Source organism: Danio rerio, chromosome 19, assembly GCF_052040795.2.
Source record: "Danio rerio strain M-AB ecotype USA chromosome 19, GRCz13ab, whole genome shotgun sequence".
NCBI lineage: Eukaryota > Metazoa > Chordata > Actinopteri > Cypriniformes > Danionidae > Danio > Danio rerio.
In genome coordinates, this window is record NC_141039.2 from 21,471,441 (window position 1) to 21,488,962 (window position 17,522).

The 17,522-nt window shown below is 35.2% G+C and overlaps 2 protein-coding genes across 6 annotated transcripts in view; one reads left to right on the forward strand and one right to left on the reverse strand.

The window, feature by feature from the left end:
* wu:fc38h03 overlaps positions 1–8,764 on the forward strand; it is a 24,185-nt gene extending 15,421 nt beyond the window's left edge. Inside the window, exons 12-17 of the mRNA XM_087295620.2 lie at positions 750–846; positions 1,548–1,681; positions 4,352–4,471; positions 4,557–4,683; positions 6,669–6,771; positions 8,089–8,764. Coding sequence (XP_087151746.2) covers positions 750–846; positions 1,548–1,681; positions 4,352–4,471; positions 4,557–4,683; positions 6,669–6,771; positions 8,089–8,158 — 651 coding nt within the window. The 3' untranslated portion in view covers positions 8,159–8,764. The remainder of the gene's footprint in view (positions 1–749; positions 847–1,547; positions 1,682–4,351; positions 4,472–4,556; positions 4,684–6,668; positions 6,772–8,088) is intronic.
* The window catches only part of wipf3 (WAS/WASL interacting protein family member 3), a 23,655-nt gene continuing 14,807 nt past the window's right edge, over positions 8,675–17,522 (reverse strand). For 2 of the 5 annotated variants that reach the window (XM_087295619.2, XM_087295617.2), the window contains 5 exons: positions 14,688–14,858; positions 13,790–14,605; positions 12,153–12,293; positions 10,309–10,410; positions 8,675–9,563 (listed from right to left, as the gene is read on the reverse strand). In XM_087295619.2, coding sequence (XP_087151745.2) covers positions 9,523–9,563; positions 10,309–10,410; positions 12,153–12,293; positions 13,790–14,285 — 780 coding nt within the window. In that variant the 5' untranslated portion in view covers positions 14,286–14,605; positions 14,688–14,858 and the 3' untranslated portion in view covers positions 8,675–9,522. Of the gene's footprint in view, positions 9,564–10,308; positions 10,411–12,152; positions 13,181–13,340; positions 14,606–14,687; positions 16,311–17,522 lie in introns of those variants that run through there. The other 3 variants (XM_088651495.1, XR_015516673.2, XR_015945350.1) reach the window with 3 other exon arrangements.

Here is a 17,522-nt window from a genome sequence, read left to right on the forward strand (position 1 = left end):
TTCGATTGCTGATGTCCATGTAAACATAGTCAATGAGTTCATTGTACTCAAATGGCCTCCACAGTCACCAGAACTCAATCCAATCGAGCACTCATAGGATGTGGTGAAATGGGAGATACACATTATGGATGTGCAGCCGACAAATCTGAATCAACTGCGTGTTGCTATCGTTTTAATATGGACCAAAATCTCAGGAATATTTTCAGTATCTGCCACGAAGGATTAAGGCAGTTTTGAAAGCAAAAGGGGGTCCAAAGTAAGGTGTACATAATAAAGTGGCCAGTGAGTGTACATTATCATAGTATTATGAAATAAAGTAAGGCTGAAAGCTGTTAAAACAAAATAAGACTGCTGTAGCAATTGCTAATGACAGATGAGCACAACATAGACATTGAATTTTTTATATACATATTGTGTCTTTAAACAGCACAATTGTGTTCATTATTATTCATAACACTTGAGCAAAAAAATTTGCACATATAGCAGATTTCATATATATTATGTGCTTATAAAAACTGGATTTACTGATGCTGAAAATGACTCTTTGAATCATAGAAAGAAATATGTTTCATTTGAAAATGGTCATTTGAAATTTCGATAATATCAATATCAGTATTGGTGTTTGTAGTACTTTTGATCAAATAAATGCAGAAAAAACTTCATATTTTCATATTGAAATCATATTTAGCTGAATGTTTTAACAGTAGTGCGATGAATCAGCTGAATTATGTTTGCATTCTGTGGCATAGGGGGCTGACGGAGAGAGAGGTTTCTCAGGGCCAGTGGGTCCCATAGGTCCACCTGGACCCAGGGGCCACCCTGGACCTCCTGGAGTACCAGCATCAGGTATGATAGCCCATACACACTCTCACACACTACTAGCAGGTGCTTCACTATATTAACAAGAACGTTGTAAACACTTTTTTATTTAGATTATTGGATTTTATAGCAGGTTATTTGCAATAATTTTCTATATATCACAAAACATAAACATGATATATATGGACGATTAGCCTTTCAAAGATAAAATTTCCTCAGTTGTCTTCATATTTCATTATGTAAGTAAGGAGATTTAATAATTACACAGACACACACAGTTGTATAGCTGTATATTTAGAGTTAAACATTTATTTGTAAGCTCTTATATTAATCATAATCATATGTTATTTTGAAACCCTTGAAAAACATTCTGCCTTTTTACATTTCCAAAATTTCTTCATTCTGTATGATTTAGCTGATTTAGCTATGATAGCTGTTTTTCTCTTGGGGGCCAGAAAAAAAACCCCACAAAGTCAGAACTGACTGGAATTACTATACTTGTGGCTCCTTCTAATGTACAGGATACCATGTACACACATACTGAGAGAGCTCACAATGACCTTAGTGGAAGTCTGTATACAAAGGAAAGTTTTGTGAAAATTCGCTTTCTTCAGGGAGACAAGTTTTTGCACATTCCAGTCTTTCAAATGATATTTTTTTAAATGGTTGCGTTACTAATCTATGTGCGATCTGTTTGCTTTTGTTTCCTGATGTCTCATAATGTACAGGGCTGTTTGTAGTTGGGGAAAAAGGTGAAATGGGATTGCCTGGTCCTCCTGGAGTCTGTGACTGCAGCTTCCCTTCTCTCAGCCCAGCCAGTGCCCCCTTACAACACCGGAATAAATATGGCAAAGTTCCAGCAGTAAGCCCAACACTCTTTCACTTTCATGCTGATGACTTTCCATTCACGTCTATTGTTTGTTTGTTAATATGGATTTTAGCCAGCACTACGTGCCAGAATGAATCACAGCTAAATTCAAGTTTATTCAAGTTAATATTGTTTGATTGATAGAACAATAATTGTATTACTTTTGTACTAAATAACAAACCCTATTTACTTTAGAATGGATTGTAGAGATAAGTTGTTACCAATAAACATTGTATAAATGTGTCAGTTTATTTTGACATTTCAAAGTCACCATGAAATCAATATCAACAGTCAATGTTCTTATATTTAATAACACTTTGCTACATTTAAGATGTAAGATACATTTCAAGTAAGATATTTTGAAGAATGTTGTTAACCAGCAGTCATCTTCTTCCATTGTAGGAACAAAAAATACTTTGTAAGTCAGCAGCTGCTGTTTTCCAACATTCTGGAATATATAAAGTGCCATCTATAATTTTCTTCCACATTCAGCATTTTTCTAATCATGCTTTTGTTCAGTAATTTCATGTCAAAAGTGATGAAAATAACCTATTCTTTGTCATAAAAGTGAAATTCCTGAATCAAGACATAGGAGTCTGAGAAAAATGCTTACATTAGAAGAAAATTTCAGATGCACTTAGAGGTTTTTGCATCTGAACTCTTCATATGTACTTTTGTGATCTACCTAAGAAATAAATTCTGACAAGTTTGGACCAAGTGGATGGTGAGTAAATACAGTGCATCCAGGAAAAGTAATTGTCTGTAGACCTCCGAGACGTGATTTTTTCAAGGAACAAGGCTGGGGAAGGTTACAGTAAAATGTCTGCTGTTCTGAAAGTTCCAATGAGCACAGTGACCTTCATCATCCGGAAGTGGAAGATGTTTGGAACCACCAGAACTCTTCTTAGAGCTGGTCGGCCATCTATGCTGAGTGATTGAGGGAGAAGGGCCTTAGTCAGGAAGGTAATTATAACCCGATGGTCACTCTGTCTGAGCTCCAGCATTCTTCCGTGGGGAGAGAAGAACCTTACAGAAGGACAACCATCTCTGCAGCAATTCACCAATTAGGCCTGTAGTTAGAGTGGCCAGACTGAAGCCACTCCCCACCTGGAATTTGCCAAAAGGCACCAGACCATAAGATTCAGACCATAAGAAACAAAATTCCCTGGTCTGATAAGACTTTAATCAAACTCTTGGGGTAAATGCCAGGCGTGACGTGTGGAGAAAACCAGGGACAGTTCATTACCAGGCTAATACCATCCCTACAGTGAAGCATGGTGGTGGTAGCATCATGCTGTTGGGATGATTTTCAGCAGCAGGAAGTGGAAGACTAGTCAGGATAAAGGGAAAGATGAATGCAGCAATGTACAGAGACATCCTGAATGAAAACCTGCTTCAGAGTGAACTTGACCTTAGACTAGGGCGACGGTTCATCTTCCAGCAGGACAATGACCCACACCACCAAAATATTAATAGAGTGGCTTCACAACAACTCTGTGAATGTCCTTGAGTGGCCCAGGCAGAGCCAAGATGTAAATCCTATTAAACATCTCTGGAGAGATCTGAAAAATGCAGTACACCGTTGCTTCCCATCCAACCTGAGACTGTAATTGCTGCCAATGGAGAATCAACACAGTATTGATCAAAGCCTGTGAATACTTATGCACGTGATTTTTCCAACACAATCTCACGCAATTAATAACTTTTTGATTTAGTGGCTAATTCGTATGAATTCGTACGATCTAATTTGTACAATTTAGTGCGACTTGCTCATCCCCCAATGACGGTTGGGTTTAGGGGTGGGGTTAGGTGCCACGCCTCCTTTTTAAAATCGTACAATTTCATAAAACTGAACTCATACGAATTCGTACGAATTAGCCACTAAACTGGCAAAACGTAAAATACTTACGTTTTCTCGTGAGATCAGGCTGGATTTTTCAGGTTTTTTATTTTTAATAAATTTGCAACAATTTAAAAAATTATTTTTTCACATTGTCATTATGGGTTGTTGTGTGTAGAATTTTCAGGAAATTGAATAATTTAATCCATTTTGGAATAAGGCTGTAACATAAAAAAATGTGGAAAAAGTAAAGCGCTATGAATACTTTCCGGATGCACTGTTTTGACAGATTTTTCATTTTGTGGTGATCTCTCCCTTTAATGTAAATTATTTATCTGCTCTTCGTTTTTATTTAATTTAATTATATATTTATTTATTTTGCTCATCATTTGCTCATCATTAACTCATTTACAAATCAACATGAGGGTAGGACAATCTGTCATTCAAGTGATACTGATCAATAGCGATTAATATAATAATTCCAGATTGCAAAATCATATCCCGCACTACAGTTTTCTTGTTTGCTTCATTCAGATTAATCACAATGCATTCATTTATTCATTTTCATTGAAAAACTGTAAACGGTTTAACATCTTAACCTAGTCCTTACAGAAAACTATATTCAGAATTTTCTTAAGACATGATTTGTGAAGAAGTCCAGCTTTTTGGCTTTTAATATGACTCTGGGTACATTCCCTGCCTTAGATAGTACACATTGTTCCCATCCAACTTGAAGATCAAATTTACTTTGCCTGTTTGCAACAGAATCAATAAGGTTTCATATCTGCATCTTAATCATTTTGTTTCCTGATCTTCCTGTTTAGATATTTGTTGTGGGTAGTGAGGAAGAGCTAAAAGGTCTCCATGAAAATAATGCACTCGCCTTTAGAAAAGATCAGAGGTCGCTTTACTTTAAAGATGAAAATGGATGGGAGCCCATTCAGGTACAGGACCTTTTTTAAATATAATGCAAAGAAACATGCTGATATACTGGCATTTTGCGAAAATGACCTTCTGTTTGTCATTTAGCTGATGCCGCTCCAGGCGACTGAGAGAATGAGGGATGGGAATGGAGTTTGTGGTGATGGAGAAGTGCAGGAACTCAATGGTGAGGAATGTGATGATGGAAATAGGGTTGTTACAGATGACTGCATAGGTGAGTCACACCATCCAACAAACAATGACATACTATAACCAGCCTGATCTTACGAGCAAATATAACAGTTTACATTCTGTCAGAAAAGTGGCTAATTCGAACAAATTCATATCATTTCATTCGTGTGAAAACTTAATTTAAAAGAAGGCATACCCACCTGTAAACCTACACCTCATTGGGGGATGAGCAAAATGTACTAAAATGTATGGATGAGATTGTACAAATACAAAATAGCTATTAAATGAAAACATTCTGTATAGGGTATATGCAGAAGTATGCAGGATGACTTTTAATTTTGCAGTAACTAGGGTCAAGAGCTTGTGATAAACTGTGTGCATTTACAAAATCGGCGTGTCTCGAAAAATCAACAATCTCCACTGCTTGATTGAGATATGATATAAAGTCTCAGAAAGTACAAGAAGCACTGCATTAAATGACATTTCATGGTGTTTCTGTGCTCGCATGCTGATGCTAATGGGCATGTGTGTGTTAAACGGCTTTTCATCTCGTTTTATGCTTGAACAACTAAATAAATTCTGAAGTCTGTTTAACTGATTGTATTTTAATTGCAGTACAACATCGATGCTGTAAAAGAAACTGTATAAAACTGAAAAAAAGTCACATTAACCGTTCACCGGAAGTTTATCGCTAAGGAAAGAAACACTAGCTCTGCATATAACCTATTGCACTGAGATTGCTTTGACTGTAACTAATAAGAAGCAATGCTCTTTCACATACTTATGTTCACATTTTGAGATATTACATAAAAATTGTGAATGGCATCGTTGCCACCAGCCTAGTGGTCAGTCTATGACAAATATCACAAGTTCACTGCAGGCAACCCGAGTTTCAGTCCCGACCACTCCCAATCCCGTAACCCTCTCTCTGACTTCAGTATCTACTGTCCTATAAATATAAAGGCAAAAATGTCCAAAATAAATCTGAAATCTTTCAAAATGCTGAATGGAAATGTCAAGGTGCGTATAAAATAATATTTGAATAAAATACTTGTGTGCTCAATTGAGGTATTAAATTCCTTGAAAAAAAATGACTGCAACAAATCATGTGATTGGATAATTGGAATAACCAGTGGTTAACATTGCACACAATCTCAAATGTTGTTCTAGTCTTGAAATGCTTGAGCAAAATTCAAAATTAATAAAAAATCTTACAAATAAATGGGTTTGAAAGACTTTAAATCTGTCAAGGTCTTTCCAAAAAACATATCAAACACAAGATATTGTTTTAGAGTTTGTAATTTGATGTGTCCTACACATATCTTTTAATGTAGGAATGACGCACTTCAGTGGTTTCATATGTTGTATCAAATTCCAGTTTCATTAACAGTTTGAGCCAGTTTCCCAGGAAGTGACATTTTTGTTATCTTGAACATGTGAAATAGAAATGGTGCTTTAGTTCCAAGTTAAATAAGTTGTATTCCAACATTTTTTCATAGCAATTAGTAACTTTTTAATTTATATTATACTTTTTAATATAATTAATATCATTTAAATGAATTTGTATGATCTCATTTGCACAATGTGTTCATCTCTCAGTGATGGTTAGGTTTAGGGAAAGAGTTTGGTGGCAGGGCTCCTTTTTAAAACTTCGACATTTTCATTTGACTGAACTGGTATCAATTTGTATACAAATTAGTCACTAAACTAACAAAATGTTAAATAGTTATGTTTTCTAATGAGATTAAGCTGGGTATTCCAACCTCTTGTATGTTTTAAGCCCAAATATGAGATTAATAAATGGTTTGATGATGATGTTGTTTTGATGATGTAAAGACTTCGATTGCAAAGTTTTACACTGCAAAAGCAGCACTGTCTATCTTGTTGTTTTAGTGTGCTGATAATTTTCTCACATCCGTCTGTTTTCACTCATTCCTCTTTTGTCTCTTTCCTGTTCTTTGTGTGTGTGTGTGTGTGTGTGTGTGTGTGTGTGTGTGTGTGTGTGTGTGTGTGTGTGTGTGTGTGTAGGTTGTAAAAAAGCATACTGTGGTGATGGATATCGTAACGAGGGTGTAGAGGAGTGTGATGGGAAAGACTTCGGTTACCAGACCTGCAAATCATATCTTCCAGGGTATGCTTGTGTATAATCTAATAATACCATATGCTATCTATTATCTATTTTATGTCCCCAAAGCATAAAACAATTAACTTTTACACCAAGTGACTGCATTTTTTTTATTATAGCATTTTATTGAAAAATGGTTATGTAGGGCCTGAAACTTGAATACACACTACATTATGAAAGCATCAGTGTTTTAAGTTAGCTAAAGTTAAATTCAAGCTAAAACCATGAACTCAATTTTAATCAAATTCTTTTATAGTAATAAAATGTATCTTAATAAATGAAAATGTTTTCCTTGTATTTATAGCTACATGGCAGCTTAATTACAAACAATCAAAATCTTTTAAAAAGAGTGTTAAAACTTCTGAAATGTCCTGGATGTTGAGTATGATGTAACCAATATATTTTCACTTATACAAAACGTGACCGGGCCTGACATTTAGCTTGTCTTCCTCAAAAAATCATACAAAAACATGCATAAAATTATACAAATCAATGATAAAATGCATCCTTGATCACTGTCAGCTTCTTCTTTGTCAAATGATGTCACATCAGAGTCATAGCCTAAATGTGTGATGCATGCATTTTATGTTAACTTTAATACAAATGTGACAAGACTGACAGAAACACTGGGACAATTGAACATTTATTGGTATTATATATTTGAAGCATTTATTTATAGTTTTAAGTTTTTAATCATTTGATGTGAATGATAACAACTTAAACTTTGCTATTTCTGAAGTATTTTCTTTCTAATTAACAGTTTATAGCATAAAAAACTATTTAAGTATTAGATAACTTTAATAGTTATCTAATAAGATTATTAAGATTATAAGATGAGGAACAGGACAACAACAGAATTTTGTACAGTGTAAAGTGTTTTAATAAAGAACAAAAATCTGAGAACCAAATGAATGACATATTCCTTTACAGAACAACTCACAAAAATCAACCATCAGTCTATTTTAGAAATTTTTGGAATTAAATACTTTTTATTTACTGTATTTAAGTTTTTCTGTCGTGGATGTACATTTCTGGTAGAATGTCCCTGTTAATCATGTACACAAATACGTTTTAATAAATCAATGGTAAACAATGGGATGTCTAAAAATGTTTCATGAGGATGAAATGGTTTTTAAAAATCCAGTTAAAATCACAAAAGAATCTGAAAAGTCATGTTTAGTAATAGATAATCAGGGAACTTTGAGTCAAAAAGTTGGAGAACTACTTTATCATGTCACACAGCAGGATATGTGCTGTACATTTCCCAAAAGTATTTAATGTCAGCCCTTTATAATGAATGTCTCTGTCTTTTTGTACACATAGCACCTTTGGGCAACTCAGGTGCACCGACTCCTGTTTCATCGACTCAACTGGCTGTAAATACAGGATCTGAAGACTACAAAAGCTCAAATCACATGTGCGAAGGAAAACCAACTGAGATCAACAGTATTTAGCTGACGATCTGAGAGTATTTGGCAGATTCTGTCATCTCTCTCATCTCTCAACACACACACACACACACAATATATATATATATATATATATATATATATATATATATATATATATATATATATATATATATATAAGGTATAACTTAACCTGTTCCTTGATGCTAGTATGTTTTAATGGCAGCTAAGCTGAAGGATGAATGTTTTGGGTATATGATATTGTGTATTGAGAAGATATGATAAAAAGCAATGTATAATATGTTTATATGAAACTTATTTATTAGTTTGATTAATATTTATTGCATGATTAAGGCTTAACATTGCTAACAACAGGCGAAGTAGTATTTCGCTGGAACAGCATGTATTACAAGCAGATATTTATGGTATTCATTTATTTTTTTATTTATTGAACTGTGTCCTTTATGAAACTATGCTTAATAATCACGCAAACGAGTGTGTCTTGTACATGTTGTTTATTGGGTTATATAACGTATTCAGATTCAGTCAGAGCAATAAATTGCAAGCATGTCCAGTGGGTGGCACTGTTACCCATAGTCTCGCTTGAGTATTTTTCTCCTGATTCAGAGCTTTAATACAGCAATTCATACTGGCACAGATTTTAAATACAGAGAGATGAAGCAATTAAATGTTGATTGAGCAGAAACAGGTATGTTATTAGGTGTTGATTTGATTTTTTAGACAAAGAGACTCTGTAACAAAAAGACTAAAGCAGCCACAGGAAGCAAAAAACAGACAATATTGCCTAAAAAACAGTTTTAGTTTATACAATGTCATTTCGATGTGGTGATGACATTGGCCCATGAACACTTCCTGCTTGTTGTCAATTTTTTTTTTAATAACTAACATGAGACAATTCAATCATATATCTACATTAAAATAGCTTTCATATTTATCAGTGTGTGGACCTTTTAGGATTCTCGGGAGGTATGGTAATTAAATATGTAAAAAGGGAAATGTGTTAGGTCCATTGTTATTGTTTACATCCCTCAAAAGGGTATATATTTTTATCTGTTTTAACCATTTACCTTGAAAACCCTGTTTCACTCTTACTGGTCAAACTTCTTCCCTTTTACAAACACCATGGCTTTTATTTGAAAGTGTAATGTCAACAAGAAGATGTCTTTGTTGTTGTTGTTGTTGTTTTTTTTGCAGAATGTTTTTACAGATTTTGTTGAACGAGAGTTCATTTCACCAACAGATTTGGCTGCTGTTCTTCACTGATGATGACTTAAATAAACATCCTGATAAAGGTTAGCACCGTACTTTATATCCATATTGTCCCATTTTATCTTAAATGAGTCATCATGGCAGGAGGATGTGGGTTTACTGTAACACAAAACAAGAAGAGTTCAGTGTCAGATTCAGTTTGTGCTTTACCATGAAACCAAACTGAGGAACTGAGGAAAATATTTATACACAGTGTTGTATGCATACTTGTTTTATCTTGGATATTACAATACCACTATCTGTGTTTTTACATTTTTTATGTATCCTATGCTCACAAGGACTGCATGTATTTGATCAAAAGTACAGTAAAAATAGAAATAATTCAAAATATTATTTAAAATGTAATTTATTACTTCCAGAATTTTACTGCAGTATTCAGTAAAGCTTCTGAAATACTTTTAATAAACTGATTTAGTTATAAAAAAAACATATGAAGTAAAGCAATCAGTCTAAACTGAACATCATTTACAACATAATTACCTTAAATCCAAGGAAAGTTGTTCAGTCTTTAGTGTACGATTTCTGTCTCATAATGGCAATAATTTGCAATAGTTTTTTTTACTCTCAAAACGCAGATAGCAGTTGACTTCTAAGAATCAAAAGAACTCTGATAAAAATCTTCTAGGATCAAATTAATCAAGCATGTCATCTTCATTTTGAGTAAATTATCACTTTTAAGAAAGATATTTTACAATTACACATAGATGAAACAGAACAAGACAATCGCATCTCCTCTCATCTCTCTGAACTCTTAAGTCTCAATACTCTTTAAACAGAGGCAATATTGTGAGTACTGTCTCTAAAGAGACTTCACCTTTCCTTACACACAAAGAGCTTGCTGTACCTCTGTTCTCCTTGCTGGGGTAGATACGTGGGAAGGGCCTGAACTCTTCAGGAGGGGGAAAGTCCTCTATTGGATGGAAGTGAAACTTTGATTCAAAGTCATCTGTAAAACAGACAAAGACACTTCTGTGAGCTGGACAAACAACAAATGCCATGTTAGTGTTATGGGTCATCACAAACATATCAGTACACATTTAACAAATCACATTATTGCTGTAGTAAATTTCCAACTGCTTTTTGCAGTGAAAACAAAGAGTGAAATTCATTTGTTCTTTTCACTCAAATATTGATGTAAGTTCATTGTCCTTAGTAGAAAACATTATGTGAACTTAATTTGATTGTATTAAGTTAATCGACCTAATTAACTGACTTATAAATAAAAATATATCTCTTTTCTAACATGCTTTGAGTATGAATATATAATGTTGAAATTAACAGTTTTAGATAGGAAGATAAAATTAATTTGAAATGTTTTGTTGGGATTTAGAAATGTTTCTGTTACTGTATATTGAAAATAATATGGTTACCACTGAAGTCTGTGGTTTTGCTGAAGACCCACTATCCACACAAGAGTGCATCTCTTTGATAGTTTCAATAACACGTTATTGCTAAAACTAAAACTTGATCAGAAGTATTTGACTTAATGTGATGTTTATTCAAACACACTGCACAAATTAATTCATTATTTGAAATTAACTTTGTGACAAGTCTAACTCATCACAAACATGTTGTAATACAAAATTCAAATGTAAAATTTGAAATAATGAAGTTAATTAGTTTATTCAAAAGTTTTGAGTAATATGAATTTATCAGGATTTACCGTGTGGTAGCACCCATTGACTTATTTATACACTACCTGACAAAAGTCTTGTCATTTATCCAAGTTTTAGGAACAACAAATAAAAACTTGACCTATAGTTGATCATTTGATATCAGAAGTGGCTTATATGACAGACAAATGCCTCTAGATTATGCTTTTTTAACTAAAATAAAATATGATCATGCCATGATTTTTTTATTATTTAAATAGGACAGCAAGATCTGACTTTGCTCAGACAAATGTCTTGTCACTTAACAGAAATAATGATCCGTATACAATATGCAGTCATGGTGCAGTGGAAAAAGAATTAATATTGGGTATAAATCCCATGAGCTTGGAGGATTGGATCCATACATCTCTGCAATCACTCAAATCACTTATTAATAAAGTCATCTGGAATGGCAAAGAAAGCGTTCTTGCAGGACTCCCAGAGTTCATCAAGATTTTTTAGATTCATCTTCAGTGCCTTCTCCTTCTGGAGACTGGGCTGGCCAATCCTGGAGCACCTTGATCTTCTTTGCTTTCAGGAACTTTGATGAGAAGGCTGAAGTATAAGAAGGAGCGCTATCCTGCTAAAAAAAATGCCCACTCGTGGGGTTTGTAATATAATGGGCTGCACAAATGTCTTGATACATCAGGCTGATGATGTTGTTTTCCTTCACCAAACTTGACTGGTTTCTGTAAGAATCTTGAGTCCATGCGGCTTCTAATAGTTCATTGTACCTTCTGTCCCTTTTCCAAATGATCAACTAGGAGTCAAGTTATTATTTCTTGCTCTTACAACTGGGATCGACAACAAGACTTATGCCAGATAGTGTACTATACTTGTATACTTATAATGAAATTGAATGAGTCCCATCTACCAGCATTTTTCAAAATATCTTCATTTGTGTTCAACAGAAGAAAGAAAGCCAAGTTTTTGAACAAGTGAATGGTTAGCAAAACGATTGCAGAATTTTAGTTTTTTTGTGTATTATACCTTAAGACCTTCAGCTTTATCAATATTGTTTAACCTGCAGTCTCACCTAAACTGTGCAGGTGTCCATTGCGCACTGATCCAGGTGCAGCAGATACTGGAAGGGGCGGAGGAGGTGGGATCCTGTTGGATAGCTCAGTGTTAGGAGAGCGGGCTGGTGGAGCAGGGGGTGGAGCCATCCGTGGAGCACCTGTAAATCCAAAAATGACTTTATAACCTAATTTCAATTAAATATAAATATAATTGCTATAACACACTACTGTTCATGGAGTCAGTGAGATTTTTAGGTAAGACATTAGTTAACCAAAATTTACTAACAGAGATCAGTTAGTTCATATACATATTCCCATGTCAATTAATGTAGCTCAATGGTTAGGGTATCAGACTTGCAAGCAACTGTACATACTTGAACTATACATACCCACTGCACATGGTATTTATGTACATACCCACTGTACATATACATTTGTAATTATGTTTATTTATTTGCACACTTCTGATTATTAATAGCATCCTGTACATATTTTCCGTTATTGTAAATCTGTTTAAAGCTAATATAACCTGTATATAATGTTCATAGTAAATCCATCTGTAATATCACCATAGTTTTTCTATAACTGCACTTTATAACTTATAGTTTTAGTTTTTATCTCATTTTGACTTTTTGTTTTCAAATTCAGTAAGTTGTAATTTGTTTTTAGAGAGAGATTTACTAGTATTTATAAGTTTTTATGCTTTGAAATGGCTTAGTTTTAGTTTAGTTTTTATTAGCTTCACTGTTGATTTTAGTTTTTTTTTCTAAATAATATTTGTTAGGTGCAGGATTCAGAGGTTCAGATGTATTCAGAATACATATGACACTATTATGTACCACTACCTATCCTCAAATTCAAATACAAATTCAAATAATTGTTTTGCAACCCTACTGAAGCATGATTCTCTTATTTAAATTCCATTTATGTTTTTTTCTTCTAATTTAAGCCCTCGTTTTACCCATGCTACAGTAAGATCTGGTTAAGAAGAACAATTCCTTCGCGATGACTAAGTAAAGTTTATTTGTTTCGTGCTAATAAATGACTGCTGCTAGTTCCTTACCTCAGTCATATTTGACTTGAAGAATCAACCCCCTTCCACACCTACTCCACCTTTCTCTTCCTCGAAAGGGCGACACGGCGGCCCAGTGGTTAGCACTGTTGCCTCACCGCAAGAACGTCACTGGTCCAAGTCTTTAACAGGCCAGTCGACGTTTCTGTGTGTTTACACATTCTCCCCTTGCACGCTTGGGTTTCCCCCTGGTTTTCAGGTTTCCTTCCACAGTCCAAAAACATGCGACATAGGTGAATTGACCAAAACCAAATTAGCACCAGAGACAAGCTCTTAATCAGCAGCATATCTCTCTGTAGCAATCCCTAATTTGTCATTAGAAAATTGCAGGGGAGTTCTCGAGAAGATTTGGATTGAACTTTGATTTTTATTACTTGCAAGTCGCTTTGGAAAAAATCGTCTGGTAAACAAAAAATGTAAATGTAGGAAGCTTTCAATGCAGTATTTTTATAAATGAGACCCATGATGAGCATACTCTTATGCAGACCAGAGCTCTGATTATTTGAGCAAATACAGAATTTCTGCTTTCAACAAATATTCCTGACCCCATTTCAAATGTATTTTATTGCACTTTTGATTTACCTGCAAAACGTGGCACTGCAGGGGGGCGTCTGCTGGGGGCATTACAGGGGTAGGACGGTGGTAGAGGTGGTACGCTGGGCCTGTATGTTGGTGAAGGCAAAGGAGGAGCTTTCTGGGGTAGTGGAGGAGGTGCTGAGGAGGAGTGACTGCACGCAAATGAAGCAGGAAGAGGTGGAGGTGGGGGAGGAGGTCCTAATGGACTATCCTTCATTTCAAACGACCCCGGAGATGGAGGCAATGGATAGAAGACTCCAGATGAGCGGTTAGAGTGTGATGACAATGGTGGAGGAGGCGGAGGGTAAAAAAACCCAGATAACCTGTCAGGGAGTGATGATGGAGGAACCGATGGAGGTGGTGGAGGAGGCGGTGGGTAGGAAACCCCAGATGATCTGTCAGGAAGAGAGGATGGAGGAACTGAGGGTGGCAGTGGAGGAGGTGGGGTTGTAGGCATGGGGATGGAGTGTGATTGGACGGGTAACCAAGTGGGTTTGGCCATTTGAGGAGGCGGGGGTGGTGGTGGGCAAGTGGGGAGAGGAGGTGGTTTGTTAATAGGACGTTCCTGGTGAGGTGGTGGAGGAGGGGGTGGGGCAGAGGAAGGAGGGGTAGAGGACAGTTTGAAAGTAGGATGTGTAGTTTGGCTGGGGGAGGTTGGGGGTGTGTATGAGGAAACAGGACGAGCCTTGGACTGTGAAGAGGTTCTCTCTAAAGGTCTGTGCGAGGGAGAAAGATCAGGGGCGCTTCCTCTAAAACCATCTCCTTGTGATGGAGGGTTCCAGAGAGGTTGCTTCAGGCTTGCAGTAGAACCGGAACGAGACACTGAAACAAACAACCATTTCCAAAAGTTACCTTCCATTTTCAAAATACAATGCATTGCAATAAATAGACTTGGATTAAATACCTGGATTGTGATGAGTTCGTTTGTCTCTTTGTCCAACTGGTTTAAGAACAGGAAATCCTCCAGCAAACAGTCCACCAAGACTTGGGGTCACTGCAGGTGGAGCAGATCCCGCTGTGTTTGAGGAGTTCCCTGTACTTCTTCCACTGTCATCCACATTATTCACTTTAGGTTCTGAGAATACATTGATCTCCATTATGCATATTGTGAGTTCAACAAGTGGAACCTGTTTCTAAATCTATCAAATGCTATATATTATTCAAATCTGTTCTAAGGTTAGGTGTAGGGTTAGGGCAAGTCTTTCTGGTTTCTGCCGATCAGCAGTGAAGGTTATTGGGCAACCAAGGATCATCAATGCTACAAGACACCAGGGTATTCACCCCTCCTTAATCAGCAAAGACAGATGAGATAAGCCCACAGAACAGATCCTAATCAAAGACCTTGGTGACAAGACAAGTCCTAAAGAAGTCCTGACCCCTAAAGTCAGCTTGAACAAATTACATCTGGGACTGACTGTGACCTGCACCTTTACCAAAACCAGGCTTGGGCACTAATTTAAGCAGATCAGGTGATTTTTTTTCTACTGCTCAATAGTCTATTTCTGATGCTTACATGCCAATTCTAAGCTCTTTATAATATAGGCAGAGATCCTCATAAGTACCTTGATTGGTTTGCAAAATTGTGTTTCCCCTAGGGATGCCATGGCTCTCAATATAATATTGAACAGTTCGGTTAGACATCCACAGTTCAATACGTGCTTGTGAATTGCGTTTTTCTCGGTTTTGCACTTAAATAAATTATGTGCTGAGATGAGGAAACTCCTCGCCACGAGTAAATATCCAATCACTATACTCTAAAGTTAGGGGGCGCTTAACCATCATCCCACAATTTAACATGGTGAAGTGAGGCTGAGGCAACAGTACAAGGAAGCACCAGTGTCTTTATAATCTGCTGTGTGAGAACATTTCGGTTTTACCGGTAAGCATAATACCAATAAAAGATAAATCGGTGAACAAAAAATAACTGTGTGCAAGCATTGTTTTACACGTATAACCATGACTGCACTTCTGCAGCGCCATCACCCAGCAATATTACTGTCTGAAGGCAGCATAGCAGAGAAGGTAATAAAGGCCTCCAAATAGCAACAACCCCTTGCTGAATCTTTCAAGCAAACATACCAAACTGGTTCCGAGAGACACATAAAAATAACAAAGGCAGTGCGGTTGTTTATTGCTAAAGATTTGCAGCAGTTTTTGGTGATTGAAGATGTGGGCTTTTGTCATCTTATAAAAGCATTCCGCGTTACAGACTACAGTCTCGCATTTTTTTCAGCACCGAGAAAATTAGGATGGTTTATTTATGTTTACTTAAGTACAAATTTGTTTATTTGAAATGGACAATTTCTCTTTATTAACTTCACATGTATGTTTATTTTCAAAATGTAGGAATTTATGTGTTCCCTAGTTTGTACATGGGTTACCAGCAGCTGTAAGATTTCAGTGTTAATTTTTTTATACAATACACTAGGAACTTGTGTACTTTTCTTTGCTTTTAAGTAAAACAAAATGAGTATTGCAATCAATCGTTTTTATTTTTTTCTCCTTAACCTCTTACTGTTCCTATTGCCTATAGCAGTGGTTCTCAAACTTTTTCACCAAGTACCACCTTAGAAAAAAATTGTCTCTCCAAGTACCACCTTACGACGCTATTTTTTTACCAGTATTAAAAAATAGCGTCGTGGGCCTAATTAAGCAGCTACAGGTGTGCACAGTTTAAAAACGATGCAGATTAATTCCTATTATTTAGAATATGTATTATTGTCAGTCACTTTAAACATTTTAAATAGTCTGAACATTAACTGTACTTGCAGATTTAAAAAAAAAAGATTTTGTTAAAATGTGCTTTTAAAGGTTCATAAAAAATGGCGCTGTTCTTAAAAAGTAAAAAGAAAACTGCTGTACTTAAATCTAAAGTATTCATAATAGCCTATTCATCAAAAGCTGGAAATGCTGCTTGGACCTCATAAATATAGGCTATATGTCATATTCATACACTTTTAGACAAATCTTGAAATGTTAAATGTACATATGACAGGGTTCATACAGGCACAGCCTAATGAAAATCAATTCCAGCACCTTTTTTTTTCAAGACTGACATGCTATGTATTGAAGACCTGAAATGTTTTCTCAGCAACCCATAAAACATTGCATAGGAATAGATACACATAAAAACCATTAATAATAATAATACTAATAATATTTATTAATCATATATTAATAATATAATAAACATGCACTTAATGATTGTGAAATCTTTTTGTACTCAAGGAAAAATACTATTACACTGCTAAAATAACACAAATTTTAGTAAATAATACTAATATTAGGTAAAAGTACAAATTACTCTTTCAAAAAGTACTAGTTGGTTACTTTTGAAAAAAAAATTATCAGATTTTCATTTTGAAATCACTTTAAGTGTAAACCTGATTGAATGGTTTAATTGCTTAAATCTCAAAGCTACATGTATAGGAATTTTCACTAACAAAGGAAGTATGGTTGATTTTTCCTTTCATGACAATTAATTTTTTTTCAATAGCACTGGCAAAACTACCACATAAACTTTAAGGCCATAGAGACACTTTTTGCCCATTTTTTAAACAATATTTTCAAGCTTTGAAAGGTTTAATTAAAGTATATGGTAAAAATATTTAAATTTAGCCTTTTATTTATATATTTTACACTATTTTTCTTTACAATATGGCAAAATTGTTTCTTAAATAGCTGTATATCACATGTAGATTTTATTTTACACTTGATCTTAATCTAAAATATCAAAAAA